The sequence below is a fragment of the Polistes fuscatus genome, unplaced genomic scaffold (assembly GCF_010416935.1).
Source record: "Polistes fuscatus isolate 324 unplaced genomic scaffold, CU_Pfus_HIC Scaffold15, whole genome shotgun sequence".
NCBI lineage: Eukaryota > Metazoa > Arthropoda > Insecta > Hymenoptera > Vespidae > Polistes > Polistes fuscatus.
The window spans coordinates 1,742,057-1,758,897 of record NW_025113053.1 but is presented as its reverse complement, the minus strand read 5'-3'; the positions used below and the strand labels follow the sequence as shown (position 1 = coordinate 1,758,897).

Sequence of the window (16,841 nt, the reverse complement as noted above, 5' to 3'; positions counted from 1 at the left end):
AGAAAAAACGGTGATTCAATTTACGAACTATAAGTGCGCTTACATTTTTATACTAATAAAAAAACATTCTCAATTTCGGATTTATTACGATTAAATTAGAATATTCAAAGACTCGATGATGTTGGAACGACGAATCTCCGAATTTATACCAAAGACGAGCTCACTGAATTTTTTATTAATTATCAACTAAAAGAGAGGTAGATCAAATTTACATTTTAGATTTTTTTAAACGCCGACTCGTGTAATTGTAGTTTTTATTGAAAAAAAAAATAGAAAGAAAAAAAAAGGAAAAAACGAAATCTTAGTTCGAGAATTTAGTTATTTAGTTATTGGCAGCTGCTCTTTTAAGACTTTTTCTTTTTCTTAATAGCTTTAGTTAGGTAAGGTTTTTTTGCTTCTTCCTTTATTTCTTTCTCACTCGCTCTAGGATAAATCCAAGGATAGAAAGCCTTGAGTGGCCGCAACGGAAACCGCTTCAAGTGGTTTTTGCGGAAACATTTAACTCGGCATTCCGCGTAACTTGTGTCTCATCGTAAAATTTCTTTTTTTAGATTACGAACCATCCTTAAGTGTACCCAAAACACCTGATCGTCGTAATTATTAAAATAAAATCATAAACAATCATAAAAAAAAAATCTCTTTATTAGAATCTTATCGAAAATGGATAATTTTTGATAATACTTTAAATGCTACCGGAAAAGATACCTCGCTTTGCTTTATCGCATTGTAGGATAAATTTCAAGTTATTTCCCTTTCTATTTTTTTTATATTTTTTCATCCTTTAAGATTTACGCAGCCAACGGGGGAACATTCGTAGCACTTGAACTCGATTAGCGCCACTCTTGGGGTTCACCTTCCATCATCCTGAAGTGATAGTCTTTTTTCATCGCGACTATTAATTTTTTTTTCTTTTTCTTTTTTTGGTGTATGCATCTAACGTAATAAATAAATTAAAAAACAGAAACGTGAGAAAAATGATATGAAATAAAAATAAGAAAAAAAATGTAATATACGCAAGGATGGTAAGAACGAAGGGGAAAGAAAATAATTGGCGATAGAAAATTAGATTCGATATAGAAATAATCTAGCAAAACGGCATTTATAAATAGGTGAGTTCTGACAGCTTGAGCGAAGCCATGGGTGCCTTTTAGGTTATCGCATGAACACGACGGGTCATCTGGCAGTCAAGTGCCCCCCGTACGTACGTACGTACGTACGTAGACGACGACTATAATACTTTGGTGTGCATAACATTACTTCGCGTGTATTATAACTTGGTGCTCTTCTTGTAATCGAGTTTCGTGGTGCTACCGCCGCTATAAAAGAGGGCCATGGGAACGTGCTGATAAAAATGTCGGTCTTCATTTTTCTTAACATCGACCGAGAGATCACTTTCCCACGTGAACCTTTATTATTACATGGGTTACATATGTTTGTACGTATGTTTGTATGTATGTATGTGTGCACGTATACGAAGAAACAAAGAGAATGATTGAGTTTCTATCTTTTGATTTGTAAAAAAAAGAATAAATAAAAAAAAAGGTCTGATCATACCTTCGAATCGATGTATGTGTGTGAAAATGATTTATTGAAATAATAAAATCAAATAGAGTATTCATATTTTCTTTATTCTATTTATTATTATTATTATTATTATTATTATAATTATTATTAATATTATTATTTTAAGCTGATTCCACAATTTTATCATAGAAAGATATATTTTGGTTTTTGTGATTTTAGAGTTTGAAATGATTATCTTAGTCAAGATTTTATTTGATAAATCAATTTTCTTTTGTCTATGAAAATGCAATTCTTCATCTTCGGAACGCATACGAATGCATCGTTAAATAGATTTGACGGTATTTTTCTTCTTTGTAAACCGATGACCGTCCATTATATACGGTCGTATATTCATATGATCAATCATGGGACGTTTAACATCGAAATACGATCCTATTTGACTGTAAGCAAACTCGAAGAGGGGGAATTCCCTCAAAAGGGTAGGCACGCGATTAAGTTCAAATAGATTCCCTTCTTCTATGCGTAAAACGTTTAAACGCGACACATGACGTATATTGCCTAATTGACTCGTTTTTTCTTCCCTCCCTCTCTCTCTCTCTCTCACTGTTTCTCCCTTTTTCTTGTTTAGTTTCATTAATCACTGCCCTCTGCGTGGTGCATTCCTTTCTTATTTTTTTTTGTCTTTTTAAGAAACAAACTTGCCGTGACATTTATTTTATTTTTTATTTAATACGAAAAAATGAAATTAAAATATCGATGTGAAATTATTTGAAGAAAGTTCAGAAAATTTTTAAGTATCGTATTAAACATAGAAACGTTTAAATAATTTTAGCCTCTTTGCGCGATCAGTTTATATATACTAGTTTTCTAATTTAAGCTATGACTTAATACGTGCATTGAATACCATAAGTTTGACGTAGACTACTTTGGTAATCGATCGTTCGATAAATATTTAAAGCTTGGATATTTTTAATGCTTTGAAAAGTGTAATAATTGATTAGGAAGATTTATTAAGAATATTTAAATTTTTGTTTTATATATACGAAAAAAAACAGTTTCTTTTTAATAATTAAATACCAACAATCGGTTATGTAGATTCCTCTTTTACGATGATAAGCGAGAAAATTACTGTATCAATGGTAACAATCTTATTATGACACGTAGATTTCTTTTATACCGACTATCGATAAACTCATTTCCTTTAAATCGCATGAAACTATTTCGTGGTGCACTCTACGTCGAATAAAATGATTTTTTCATGACATATTATGAATAAAAAAACAATATATCGAATATAAATAGAAAAATTTTTCTTAAAATATAATCAATATTCACTAAACTCCAAATAATTTGCTATAAACTTTTCAATAAACGAATCGTCTAAACACAAAAAGGAAACAAATTGCTATGTTAAAGTTTATCGATGAGCGTCGATAGATTCGTAGCCAAAAAAAACAACTGCTTTGGTATTTCTGCGGAGAACGTTTAAGCAACAATGATTTATAACATCTCGTTACATCTTGAAACGAGAACGAAGAGAAGCAGAAGAAGCTCAAGATACTATTAGACTTTAACACATAAAAATATAGTACCTGGTATACAAAATGAAACTCAATTTTCAAGTGATCGTACTTTTTTATACGATATAAATACACTTTTTCTTTTTATAGTTTAAAAATTTATTGAATAATAATTTATAACATTAGGTGTTTAATATAATAATATATATATAAAAATTATATTATGTAATTTAAATGTTTACATAAATCAGTGCCCGATGTGTAAGCGAAACAAAAAGAAAAATATATCCAATAATACATTAAAAACCAAAAAATTGCAATATATAAATTTGGTCGTGAGACGCATACAAGTATTATATAAATAAAAAAAAAAGTTACACGTAATAATTTTCATCGAGGCGTCAAAAAAAATAACGCGAGAGCATATATCAAAAACAAATTCGTCGTCTACTAATTGGTCATCAAATTCAACGAAGTCCGGACGTCGTTCGCGTCTGTTCGTTTTTCGAAAGAGACGACGAAGAGGAAATAAAGAAGAAGAAGAAGGAAGAAAGGAAACACAGAAAAAGAGAAAGAAGAGATAGAAAGAGAGAAAGAGAGAGAGAGAGAGAAGAAAGGATGAAGGAAAGAGACGAAGAAGATGCTGGCGCTTACAACACACACAGATTCAACCACCCACCCACCTAGACAAAATCATACATCCCTTAACTACATACATACATAAACATATAGAAAACTTATACATAGAAAATGTACACGAGCTATAAGCACTAATATTACATCTCTGAACTGACAGACGCGCGGACTTTAAAAGCCAAGACTAACAAACAGTTAGCAGTCATCCGGTCTTCTTGTTTTTATATTCTTAGGACGCGCGCGCGCGCGCACGCCCGAACGTATTCGCCCATGAAGAGAGAAATAAAAAGAGAGAAAGAGAGAGAGAGATAGTTCATCTTTCTCGTGATCGCCTTTTACACGGATACGTCGATCGCTTTCGCTTCGTCAGAAAGACGACGTCTCGACGCGAGAGCGAAATTTCCTGCTCCTACTACTCGACGCGGTTAAAACTAAGTTAAACGCTTCTGTTCTTCTCTTCACATTCTCTCTCTCTTTTACTCTCTATTTCTCTCTTTATATATCTATCTATCTCTTTGCACTTGAATCGTCTCGTAGGAGACGCCTTTCTCCTCGGTAAATTTCGCGGAAGCCTGGGCGACCGTCTTTAAATAAATTCATGAACTTTCGAAAAGCCCACAACCACGTTCCCCCAACGTTCCGATCAGATTTTCTTTGAAAATTATGAGATCTCTTTATAAGATCTCTTCAAGCTTATTGTTCGCACTTATGTTAGATTGAATGGTATTTCTTGGATTTTTATATATCTGTCGAAGGATTAATATTCCAATTTCGTGGTTTTCTATAATGAAACAAATGTGTTTATCAAAAAGAATATTTTGTTTTTATCAAATTATAAATATTTTATATTTATAATTTTATCTTTTTATATATAAATACGATAATTTTGTATGTTTTGGTAAGAGAAAATATGTATGAATTATTATTATTAATTTGAAATTAATGATATTTATATCTGTCGATGGATTAATATTCTGATTTCGTGGTTTTCTATACTGAAACAAATGTGTTTATTGAAAAGAATATTTTGTTTTTATCAAATTATAAATATTTTATATTTATATTTTATTATATATATTATATTATATTATATTATATTATATTATATTATATATAAATATTTTATATTTATAATTTTATCAATTTATATATACACGATAATTTTGTATGTTTTGGTAAGAGAAAATATGTATGAATTATTATTATTAGTTTGAAATTAATGTCTTATTAAAGATAGAAATATAATATTCCGATTACATTTTTACGATTTGATTCTTTTGGGGGAGAAAAAAAAGATAATATAAACAACGAATGAATTTAATCATTCGAATGATAGAAAAAGATCATTAAAACGTATCTCCTTTCTAAAGATAGAAAAAATGAAATATATTACTTTGATCTCGTATATTCGACTTTGAGGTGACACGTCCCGAAATAAATGTTTTTATTACATTTACGAGTCTCTTGGAGTAAAAACAAAAAAGTATAAAAGTTAAATAAAATGAAAAGAAAATAGAAAAGAAAGAAAAGAAAAGAAGAGAAGAGAAAAAACACGTAGAAAGATGATCGAGTGATAGATTTTTTTTGAAGGATCTACCGCATGAAAAGTAGTCTACAGGGTAAAACCTTAGAAGATCGGCTGTGGCCCTTCCTGTTGGAATAAAACGTTTAGACGGCCGCAAATCGTCGATATTTCGAGCGATTGCTCACAAAAGAGAGAAAAGAAATATCTTTGAGAGAGAGAGAGAGAAAGAAATAGAGTATGTATGTGTGTATGTGTGTGTGTGTGTGTGGGATAGAAGAACGAATTCGAAGAGAAGGAAGCAAAAGAGGCGACGAAGTAGCACAGTTTAAGGGTGGAAAAGAAGGGTGAGTGAGTGAACGAGTGACCGAAAGAGAAAGAAATAAAGTAACGTGAAAGAAAGAAAGAGAAAACTCGTCTGCTTTATCTCGAACGGTGGGGATAACTGAAATAAGGTATAATTTTCCGCGCCAATTAAGGTCTTTAAGAATTGCGACCAATTGAGCGGGAGGGTCAGACGTTGGTTCTAAGGGGAAAGAGATGTACCACCACCGAACCAAACCCCCCCCTATAATTTATTATTGATTAGATCGAATCTAACGGAGAGAAGAAGAGAAGAGAGATGGAATAAAGAAAGATAAAAAAAAAAAACTAAAACTTCCAGGATCTCTCTCTCTCTCTCTCTCTCTCTGTTTCTCTCTCTTTCGAACTTTCTCTCTCTCTTGAACTCTATTGGTCGATTTCTTAAGATTACCCATCGAATCGTGCCTCGTTCGTAGGTAAGAAGCTCGATGAAGGGAAGCGAAGACGAGCACACCGTTTTTCCGGCTCGGTTACCATCGTTTCACTCTCTTTCTTTTTATTTTATCTTTTTTTTTTTTTTTTTCTTACTTTTATAATCGAGAAAGAACAAAGGGAAGAATTTTTATAGTAAATTTATCGTCGTCTTTTTGAGCTTAGAACGGGTGAATGATAATATTGGGATTTAAAACTTACTTGATAATTAATTTGTATAAATGAAGATAAAAATATAATGTTTTACTAACTTTCATTTTGTGGAATGATGTTTAATATTTATAAAAAAAAATAGAAAAATTTGCGATAACATATTTATATAATGCAGAAATGAAATTTCATACTCATTTCGATTATAAAATCTACTTTCGCGTGATTACTAAAGGAATACAAAAATTTTGTTAGATATTTAAAAGAATAAATGTTATAAACATAAAAACCTTAGATCGACGTACGCGAAATTATTTGGATATCTATTTCAAATGATATAAGTTATATTATAAAATAAATTTTATTTGTGAATATAAATTGTAAGAAATGAAATGTGTGTGTGTGTGTGGAGAAAAGATGATAGATATTTGATAGAAATTAGAATCTTTTGGGAAAAATATTGAAGATGAAAGTATGTTGAAATGATTTGTTCATCGATATCTAGAACGTAGAAGGTCATCATCGGATGAAGTGAGGCGTAGTCTACGCGCTTCTGTGGTTCACACTTAATTAAACCGACATAGGAACTCTGGACCAGTAGCACGTGGCGGACAATACTGCAAGTCTTTAGCGACAATTGTTATGTAAAGTACACCCTATATATGCACCGCGCAGTTTCTCTCGTCTCGATACGAGAGGAAGTACTACCTAGGTGCTACTAGACTACTATCTATAGTATGTATCCTTCTATATCTATTCTAACAAGAGAAAGAGAAAGAGAGAGAGAGAGAGAGAGAGAGAGAGAGGAAGAAAATTTGAACGTTTTATATTCATAAATCTAAAACTTACATTTATATTCCTAAATTGTTGAATGTATTTTTTTCAATTAAATTGCAAATTTAGAATAGGACAAATTTTCATCTAAATGTAATTTATAAAAAGAAGAAAAATGAGAAATAGTAAATATGTTTGACGTTTCGTATTCATCTTCCTTTAACACAGTATCTATAGTACGTATCCTTCTATATCTATTCTAACAAGAGAAAGAGAAAGAGAGAAAGAGAGGGAAAGAGAGGAAGAAATTTGAACGTTTTATATTCATAAATCTAAAACTTACTTTTATATTCCTAAATTGCTGAATGTATTTTTTTAATTAAATTGCAAGTTTAGAATTGGACAAATTTTCATCTAAATGTAATTTTAAAAAGAAGAAAAAATAGAAATAGTAAATATGTTTGACGTTTCGTATTCATCTTCCTTTAACACATTTCTAATATTTGAAATATATCTATTTTTATTTAAGTTACAGATTATATAGATTTTAAATGGAACGATAATAAAAATCTAGTTGAAGAAATGATTAGATATAAAATTTAACTCTTTAACGTCGCCATCGGTGTGAACAGTAATGTTTAAAAATGTCTTATAGGATGATAAATCGTCGTAACTGACATCGGCTCGCGTATATTTACCCAAGTGTAAAAATGATGGAGTAATTAATGGACGAGCGGACATAAAAAAAAAAAACAAAAAAGAAAATTCAAAAACAAACAATAATTCTTCAACACTAAATTTTCTCTCTCACTACAAAATATTATAACAATTTTATATATAATACGTACGAGTATATTTTCTCGCGTATAAAAATAAAAATGAGATGATATTTCTCTCTATTTTGATATGCAAAATATTTAAATAAAAACAAAAAAGGAAAAAAAAATTGTCGCATAAATGTAAAAAACTAATTCAATATACGTAGACGGAAATATTTTTTTTCCTCTCATCACGAATGCATGCATCTTTTTCTGTTATGAATAAGAGTCGATCATTCTCTCTGCCGGACGAGTAGAACAGATCGTAAAAAGAGACAGAGAAAATATGTCAGACGAATAGAATGAGACGTAGCGAGACGTAAAGAGAAAGAGAGAGAGAGAGAGATAGAAAATTGAAGAACCCACTCGCGGATAGAATCCCACTCCGAACATCTCGAGAAGGAGAGATGGTTCAGAGTATATTCTCGGTTCACGACCATTGGTCCTACATGGAAAAGTCTTGCAGTACTAAAGGCTGTTGATTGGCTGTAGGGCGAGGCATCCCCGTCGTTCAACGGAAACGATCCTACGGAAAGCAAAGCGGAAGGAGGTCAAAGCTCCACCTACCTCTGACACGCGTTCAGCATAAGAGAGAAAGAAAGAGAAAGAGAGAGAGAGAGAGAGAGAGAATACACTGATGTAAAGTATATTGGGTCGGGGATAAAGTTTCTTCGTATTTTAATACAAAAATTGAAACAAATTTTGTTCATATTTTCCATTCACTGACTTCTCCGAATGGTTTCGTGACAGATGTTTAGTTCCTTATCGAAATCGTGAACGATATTTGTAGAATAAATTGGATCAGGGACAAAGTTTCTTCGTATTTCAATACAAAATTTGGAACAAATTTTTGTTCTCATATTTTTTCATCCAATTTACTTCAAATGATCTTCGAAACAAGTTTTTTTTCGTGATAGATGCTTTCAATCGATAAGAACTATCTGCACGTTTGGCATTGAAATTTTCAAATTCAAAATTGTCGAACCAAATTCGTATCACGTAATGACCAATACCGCGTCGTGTTTATATAAACGTCACGAATTATTTCAGCTATTCGCGTTCTTTTCTTTTTTCTTATAAAAGTTCCGAAACGTATCGTATTTCTTCTTGAATTTCCCTCATTATCAAGACGCAATAATTTTTTAACGGAATAGACAAATATCACAAATTACTTTGTAATATTTTCACTTTCAAACGCATGCAAGATCTTAAGATCTTAAAGATCATCTAACTGGAAAATACGAGGAAACTTTATCCCTGACCCAATAGAAGAGGATAATAGGTGAGAGAATAAAAGGTGAGTGTACCACCCTCTACGAGAGAGAAAGAAAGAGAGAGAAGAAAATCGAAAGGAGTTGGAAGAAAACAATTTTAAAGGACTCACGTTACAAGGATTTCGCGAGATAAAAGTATTTAATAGTTTTCATTAACAAAAAAGCAAAAAAAAAGAAAGATAAGAAGTAATACGTATTCCGTAAACGTGTGTTAAATATATACAAATATTTGTTCATCAAAATTATCAATGAATTTTAATAAATAATAAAATGGAGAGAGACGTGTAAAAACAATAGTAATGAAACGTATAAGAGAGAGAAAGAGAGAGAGAGAGAGAAGACAATGTACGTGAATTCATTCATAAAAGAATGTTCGATTTAAATGTGTAAGAAAGAAAGAGAAAGAGAAAGAGAAGAGAGAGAGAGAAAAGAATATATACTCTAGTGCTTATTCGAATCTTCGTAAGAGACTTTTAGGATGAACAATGTGTGAAAGAAACGGAGACAGAATGATACCATCGAAACATTAAACTCAGAATATGAGAGAGAGAGAGGGTGAGTGAGGAGGGGGGAGCAGGGGAAGGATATCGTAGAGCAAAAGTGGGGAGAATCGGGTTGTGGCCGAGATAGAAGGGGAAGAAGACACTTGTAGTAGTAGTACGATGAGAGAGGGTGGGAAGGCGTCCCGAAAAAGGGGCGCAGGAAGAAGGGCTCCTCGCGGAGGAGGCGGTTTCAATTCGGGAGCAATTGGAAAAATAAGTTGGAGGAGGCGCGCGCGCGACAAGCACCACACTTCATCGAAGAGACCGCTCCTACGTCGAGTGTGAGCGAGTTGCGAGAGTGCCGGCGAGTGCTCTGACTGAGGATTAATAACCCGACCCAAAAGCAAAAGAGAGAGAGAGAGGGACGAAAAAGAGAGAAACAGTTTAACTAGAGAGAACAACAACAATAATTGTCGGTTGTTAATAATTCTTTAACTTATTATATTTGACGCGTCTCTTCGAATTCGAAGTAAATCTTGTGTTTTAGTTTCCAAGTGTTTCCGAAGAAAAGTGATTTTTCGATATAATCAGTTATCTTATGTGGTCGAATGGTTAAATTATCGTAAATTTGTAATACGAACGGAGGAAGATAAAAGTAAGATGTGTTTGATATATATCCGAACATTTGTTGAGTCGTATGATTAATTGTGTCGAAGATTGGTACGACTAATTTATAATTGGGACTTTTAAGATTAAGGGATTGTTTTAGTGTGTATATATATAGACAAATTAGAAAAGGATATTTGTAAAGGATGGAGGAGGAGAAAAGAACCGAAACTTCACCGAAACCTTCTCAACCCACACCGTTCAGCATCGCTGATATTCTAAGTCGTAGAACGTCTAACGGTGAACACGAAAAACAACAACGTACGATCGTCACCGAACCCCCCGACGAAATTATTCTTCAATCAGGTGTTTGCGATTCGGTTAAGAGAACGTTCGAACGTGATATTAATAACGGAGGAGGACAAATCGAGCGGGAACAACGTTTAATCGTAACTGGTTTTCCAAGATTACCCTCGCCCGACACGAACATGTCACGAGAGTTGGATATACTCAGGAGAAATCTAGCTCACGCTAATCTCACGAGTTTTGGTGGTTTGCCGCACTTAGGGCAGGCATCTTTCAAGCATCTCGAAACTTTGGGTAACCTTCCAGCTTATCAGACCACCAAGGAATCCAGGGAATCATCTCAAAGGCAACAGGACGAGGCACTGGATATGAGCAAGAACAAATATCTCGGTGAGTACAATTCTTTTTTTTTTGTTTGTTTTGTTTTTTAACATTCATAAATCCAATATACTACGAATGACAAATATCGGGGCTATATGAATAAATTGTTATTTCGAGTTTTCTCTTTTTGTTATTATTGCGTTAAGTGAATTGGTCTAGGTACAAACTAACAAACCCTTCCAGAGGATTGTATGTCAGCCACACGAGGATATATACTTAAGAGATCATTTAGAATCCGGTATCCTTGTAACAGGCGAGCTTTTCAAGCGGTTTTAAAGTTAACCCGAGCACAGATAACGTAATTGAATGTAATTTTAGTAGCATAAGTGCCACTCGAGCGGGCAGACGTCACAAGTGCTAGCTACTCTACTTCTTCTTCTTCTTCTTCTTCTTCTGCACTTGTCCGATCTCCGGGTCTACACTGTTACTCTGTCTCTCTCTCTCTCTCTCTATTTTTCTCTCGAGATAGGAAGAGAGAGAATCAAAAATCTATAGATTACTTCGTACACGTATTTAGATCAAGGTTATGAAATTTGTTGCCCGGAAGTAATCGAGTTTAGAAATTTCTAAATCGTCTACTCGCTCTAATCCAAATCTTCTTAAAACTATGTTCCGAAAAATGCGAACAATTTTCGACGATCGTATGATCGATTATAAACGCGTTTGATTTTATCGATTAACGTCATCCCGACGCCTTTCTTCAATCCGTATGAAATTACATCGTCGAAATGGCACTATCTTTCGTTAAGAGTAAACAGAAAATTCCCCTAACCGTAACGCGGATAGAAATGCGAAAATCAATCATGCTTTTAACGATTCGTCCCGTTAATTTTCACTCGACTCGCATACATTCGCGGCTCATATTTTTTGATGTCATTGATGATATATATAAAAAAGAAAAAGAAAAAAAATTGTATATTTTTAATGTAAATTATTTTTAAATGATTTATGTTTAAATAAATAAGTGATTTTCTGGCAGAGTTTGAAAAACATCGAACGATTCTAAAACCCTCAATTAAACTAATGCCTTCTCACCCGAGTTGTAGAGTAACCGGCACGAGTTGGCACCGTTTCAACCTGTACTCAGAAAATTACTAGTCCTTTTAACGAGAAACCCTCCCCTGCGGTCGCCTTATACATGTATCGATGTTATCTATGTGTTTCCTATATATTATCTTGGCCAATCTCGTGCAATAACTATGAAATATATATCATTTCGTAAACGAATCACATTTTCGTTCAACGTTCGCTTCCGTTACGCTTCCTTCCTTCCTTCTTTCCTTCCTTCCTTTCATTTCATTTAATAGAACTTTTAATATTTTCTAAATGAAATTGCAACATTTTTGTATATATGACGGAATTTCATTTTTATTAAAATAATATCTCTTCGATGAGAAATTTATTCATCAATATTGTAAAACAAACAACAATATTAATAAAATGTTATTTAAAGAAATGATTGGAAATTGTCGAAATTGAAATAAGATCTGGCGTGTCGATCGTTTGAAAATTTAGCAAAGAAAAATCATCGCGCTTATGTATAACAACAATTTCAAATTTACTATATTAAGATCATAAATAATATTTAATCGTTGAAATTGCAAAATGAAAGAAGAAACAAAGATGTTATACAAATTACGAACATTCGAATTATAAACTTTTTCTTACAAAAATTCTTTTTAAAAAGTCCCAACACATTTATATGAGCGACACTAACTTCAAGTTTATAAAAATAACATTTCGAATGAATCTTCGATTAAAATAAAATTGCAAAAATCAAACAAAATATACAAAATTGTCAAAACGATGATAACAAAAGAAAATTATAAATATTATTATAAGATGTATCAAAAGGATAAACTTCTAATATTTGATATGGGATTATTAATAGGCATCGTATTTCAATAAACCATAGAAAAAAATTCGATTCCTATTGGATAAAATAAGCGAGCAAAGTAGAGAGAGAGATGAAGAATCCGAAGGGTCATCGATGTAATCGGAGTGGACTAACACCACTTGCTCGTCCTGAACACACACTCTCTCTCTCTCTCTCTCTCATTTTTTTTCTCACTCCATCTCCCTCTCACTCTCTCTCCCTCCCACTCTCTCTCTCTCTCTCTCTCAGTACAGACACGATGTAGGATGTTTGACGAGAGCATTAAGAGTAGGGAAGCATTAACTTGGAACGAGATGGCATCAGATTTGACGTCGAAAGTGATCAAATATAGATCACCATTTAAACCTATCACGTCATGTCGAAACTACTACTATAAATCTTAAGCAACTAAACAAAAACAATTATTTTCCTAATGAATTCCATTATTTAACATTTATACTTTGCAATGGAATTGTTACGAATAAAATATTTAAGAGTAAATAAAAATTACTAATTGCTTAAATTACTGATTGATTTAAATTTCTGTTAAGAAAACATTTTATAGTCAATATTAATAATAAAATATTAGTATGTGCAATATAAGTGATCAATATTACACAAATTAACATTAAAAAATCTTCAGTATATTTATTTACAATATAATATTAATGTGTACTAAATATTATTTAAAATACCGACAAATAATTATTGAAACTTAAAAAATATATTAACGAATACACTGGCTATTTATTGAATTAAATATTGATCGAATAAATAAAAGTATAAATAAATTTGTCGATTACAAAAACATTTTCACTTTATCGAAAAATTCTAAATAAAAGGTCTCGAATTAATTTCTAAAGAATAGAAACTAACGCAATATATAAAATAACTGAAATAATTTTCATTCGATCAAATTACAAGAAACGCTGTTATCTAAAATAAATGATTTGGATAAAAATCCAATTCATACAAAACCAAAATGTTAGATAACCTGAATTAATTTATTGGCAAAATGTCTTCCTCATTTTGCAAGTAGGTAGGTAGGTAGTAGTCCTTTCATTTGGCACTCGAAAACTCTTCGTAATACGGCTGGCCATTCTTGCGGCGTAGCCGAGGAAATCGAGTGGCTTAGGCTCGTTGCCAAGTAGAACGAGCTAGGATGCAACGATGCGAACGATGCGATTGCACTTCCACGGAGCTCCTCGATCTACAGAAGAAAAAAAAACAGACGAAGGGGAGGGGCAGGGAGGGAGAATTAACGCTGGGGCAAAAGCGTAAACATGTCGGAGTAGCGAGGGCACGTGTTAATGTTTGAACGAGACATCAAAAGCTAAGGAAATGCGTACACTTGCTGTCTCTCTCCCACCCTCATTTATTTCTCTCTCTTTCTCTCTCTCTCTTTTTCTTGTTCTTTTTCTTTTTCTTTCTTCGAGTAAATCACCGTTTCTATGGCTGCTCGAGAGTATGATTACTTCAGGATACCGATCCATCCTCCAGCAAGTCATCCAACTGCAAAGCACAGTCGCTTCGGATTATCGACCGAGATGTAAACATTCGTCTGCAAACAGTTTTCTTTCGCAAAAGGCGCCATTCGATTCGTACGAAAATTAAACGCATTGTATATTGCCAACCGACTGATTGTTTATAAACGAAATGCACGTACCTATCCACACTTGCGAGAATTTATATTATTTCCATTTCTTCGAATTTGTACAAATATTAAAATTCATGGATTTGTATTTAAAAAAAAGAATGAAAAGTAAATGATATTATTTTTTTCCGTTCGTATTGCAGATGATATCGAGGAGGATATGTTCGAGTCGCAAAATCACGGACAAAGTTTGCAAAGTAGAAAAAAACGTAGCAGAGCAGCGTTCTCTCATGCTCAGGTTTACGAATTGGAAAGAAGATTCGCGGCGCAGAAATATTTGTCGGGACCCGAACGAGCGGATCTTGCACGAGGATTAAAACTAACCGAGACGCAAGTTAAGATTTGGTTTCAAAACCGACGGTAAGAGAGATTTAATAGTAATTATTTGAATTATATCTTATAAATTGCGTGTATACTTTCAAATTTGTATCAAATATTTCGTCACTTAAGACGAAAAACTTCAATCTTGTATTTAAGTTTAAAACAAAAAATAAAACCAAACAACAATTTTCTCATTACAATTAATTACAATATTTTGAATATTTTTTAACTGACTGTTTTTGCTTTTGTCATTGTCATTCTTATTGTCACTGTCATTGTCAATGTCGCTGTCAATTTGAATTAACACGTAACAATTATTTTTCAACGATTGGTTGGTGTAATGACACACAAATGTCATTCAACACAAAAAAAATGTCATCAAAGACAAAATGTTGTTTCAGATATAAAACCAAAAGACGTCAACAACAGGAATTAGGAGCAATCGTGAATTCCGGAAACGCGAGACGCGTAGCCGTACGCGTTTTGGTACATCCGGATGAACATTTGAGAGGATTGCCTCTTCGTGGTTCCGGACAACTTCCCGGACAAATGTCGAGCCCGCAAATTCATCCGGCGAACAAAGCCCTCGGAGGTTTCCCTTACTATTGTCTGCCCTATCACCCTTTGCTTTGTCCGCCATTACACTCCACCCACATTCAGGTACAAAACGCTATCGCACCGGATCTCGATCAGGGACAAATAACAAAATTGAACAACGACAAGTAAAATCGAAATTCAATCAAAATCCGATATCTCTAGTTTTTCTATTTCTGAGGAAAGAAAAATAAATGAATATCAGGAAACAAAAAAAAGAAATCACAAGAATCCTTGATCGACATTTTTATCTTCGACGAGTTGTTTGGTTTGTCGAATTTTTATCGAGGGGAGAAAAAAGGAAATTAAATTAAAAATTCTAACGAGTATATAATATGTAAAGAAAAATAAAAAAAGAAAAATAGAGGAAGGGATACCGAAAAGGCTCATAATTTTAGATTTATTAACGTGTGAACAGTTTGTAAACGACGGCGAGTGTTCGTTGTCAAAGCATTCTATAAATAATAAATAAATATATATATATTTATACTAATATATATAAGATGGTGGGTTGGAAAGTTTTGAGCTTTAACAGAAAAGCTTCCATTTACTTTTTCTTTTTTTTTTAAATAAAAGTTAGTTCGATCGAAAAACAAATTGTTTCTGTGTTAGGGCTCACAACTTTTCAACCCATCCACTTATATAAATATATATTAGTATATATATATAAATTTATTATGAATAATATAGATAAAAAGTAGGTGCGAGCGTGTAAATTAGATTGTAAATAAGTGTATAAAAAAAAAAGAAGAAAACTGGTTTGACGAAATCATGGAGTAGAATGTTCGATCGACGAAATATTTATTTACTATCTTCCCATCCTTCTCGAACTTAAACCAACCACCCCTCTTTACCTCGAAGATCGTTCCTACGTATAATTAAATATCCGATAGGATTATTAATTACTCGTTGATTGTACCAAAGACGGCGTATGTGCAATATCGTTATAAAAGAAAAACAAAAAGATACCTGTGCAAAGTCGATTGTATTTTGTTGCCTAAGAATTATTACCAATTATCATTATTATTAATTATTAATAATTATTATTATTATTTTTATTATTATTATTATTATTATTGTATCCGTACACAAGGGATCGATGTTAACCTCGTTTCTCTGTAGACGTCACGGCGATTCGAGATGTACGAAAAAGAAAAATACATGGTCACGCATTAAAAATGAAGAAAATGATAGAGAAAAAAACAAACAAGATTTTCTTCTTTTTCTAATATCCCTCACCTGAAATTCTGAACAATATGAACAATAAAAAAAAAGAAAAATGGACTAAAAGAAAACATTTGTATAATGATAACTGAAGTAGGGTTGCTCGTAAAAACTACGCCGTTTAACGATCCTCTTTTTTTTTTCTTCATATATATATATTTTTTTTTGTCGTGTTACGATACTTATCATAATTTTTCAGTAGATGACCATAAGGAAAGCAAGTGTGGAAAATTCGCTTAAGGATTAGTTTAAATAGTTAAGTTTTAAGGAGAGAAGGAGCCAACGAGGGCCTTTTCCCATAAGAGTTTTAATAGTCAGTAGACCCCCGTTTTCTCTGGGTGGGCTGAACAGACATCTGATATGTTTATTCAGACGCGGCCGACC

The 16,841-nt window shown here is 32.8% G+C and overlaps 1 protein-coding gene across 1 annotated transcript; it reads left to right on the top strand.

Annotated features, from left to right (window-relative positions):
• Positions 1–9,705: 9,705 nt before the first annotated feature.
• LOC122514451 (homeobox protein HMX3-like) lies at positions 9,706–15,813 on the top strand. Its single transcript, XM_043631303.1, has 3 exons — positions 9,706–10,797; positions 14,462–14,678; positions 15,041–15,813. Exons 1-3 carry the CDS (start codon positions 10,308–10,310, stop codon positions 15,363–15,365), a joined length of 1,032 nt encoding a protein of 343 aa, XP_043487238.1. The 5' UTR covers positions 9,706–10,307; the 3' UTR covers positions 15,366–15,813.
• Positions 15,814–16,841: the final 1,028 nt, after the last annotated feature.

Coding starts and splice junctions, on each gene's coding strand:
- LOC122514451 (XM_043631303.1), top strand. CDS start 10,308: ATGGAGGAGGAGAAAAGAACCGAAACTTCACCGAAACCTTCTCAACCC. Junction 10,798..14,461: donor GAGCAAGAACAAATATCTCG/GTGAGTACAATT, acceptor TTCGTATTGCAG/ATGATATCGAGGAGGATATG. Junction 14,679..15,040: donor ATTTGGTTTCAAAACCGACG/GTAAGAGAGATT, acceptor ATGTTGTTTCAG/ATATAAAACCAAAAGACGTC.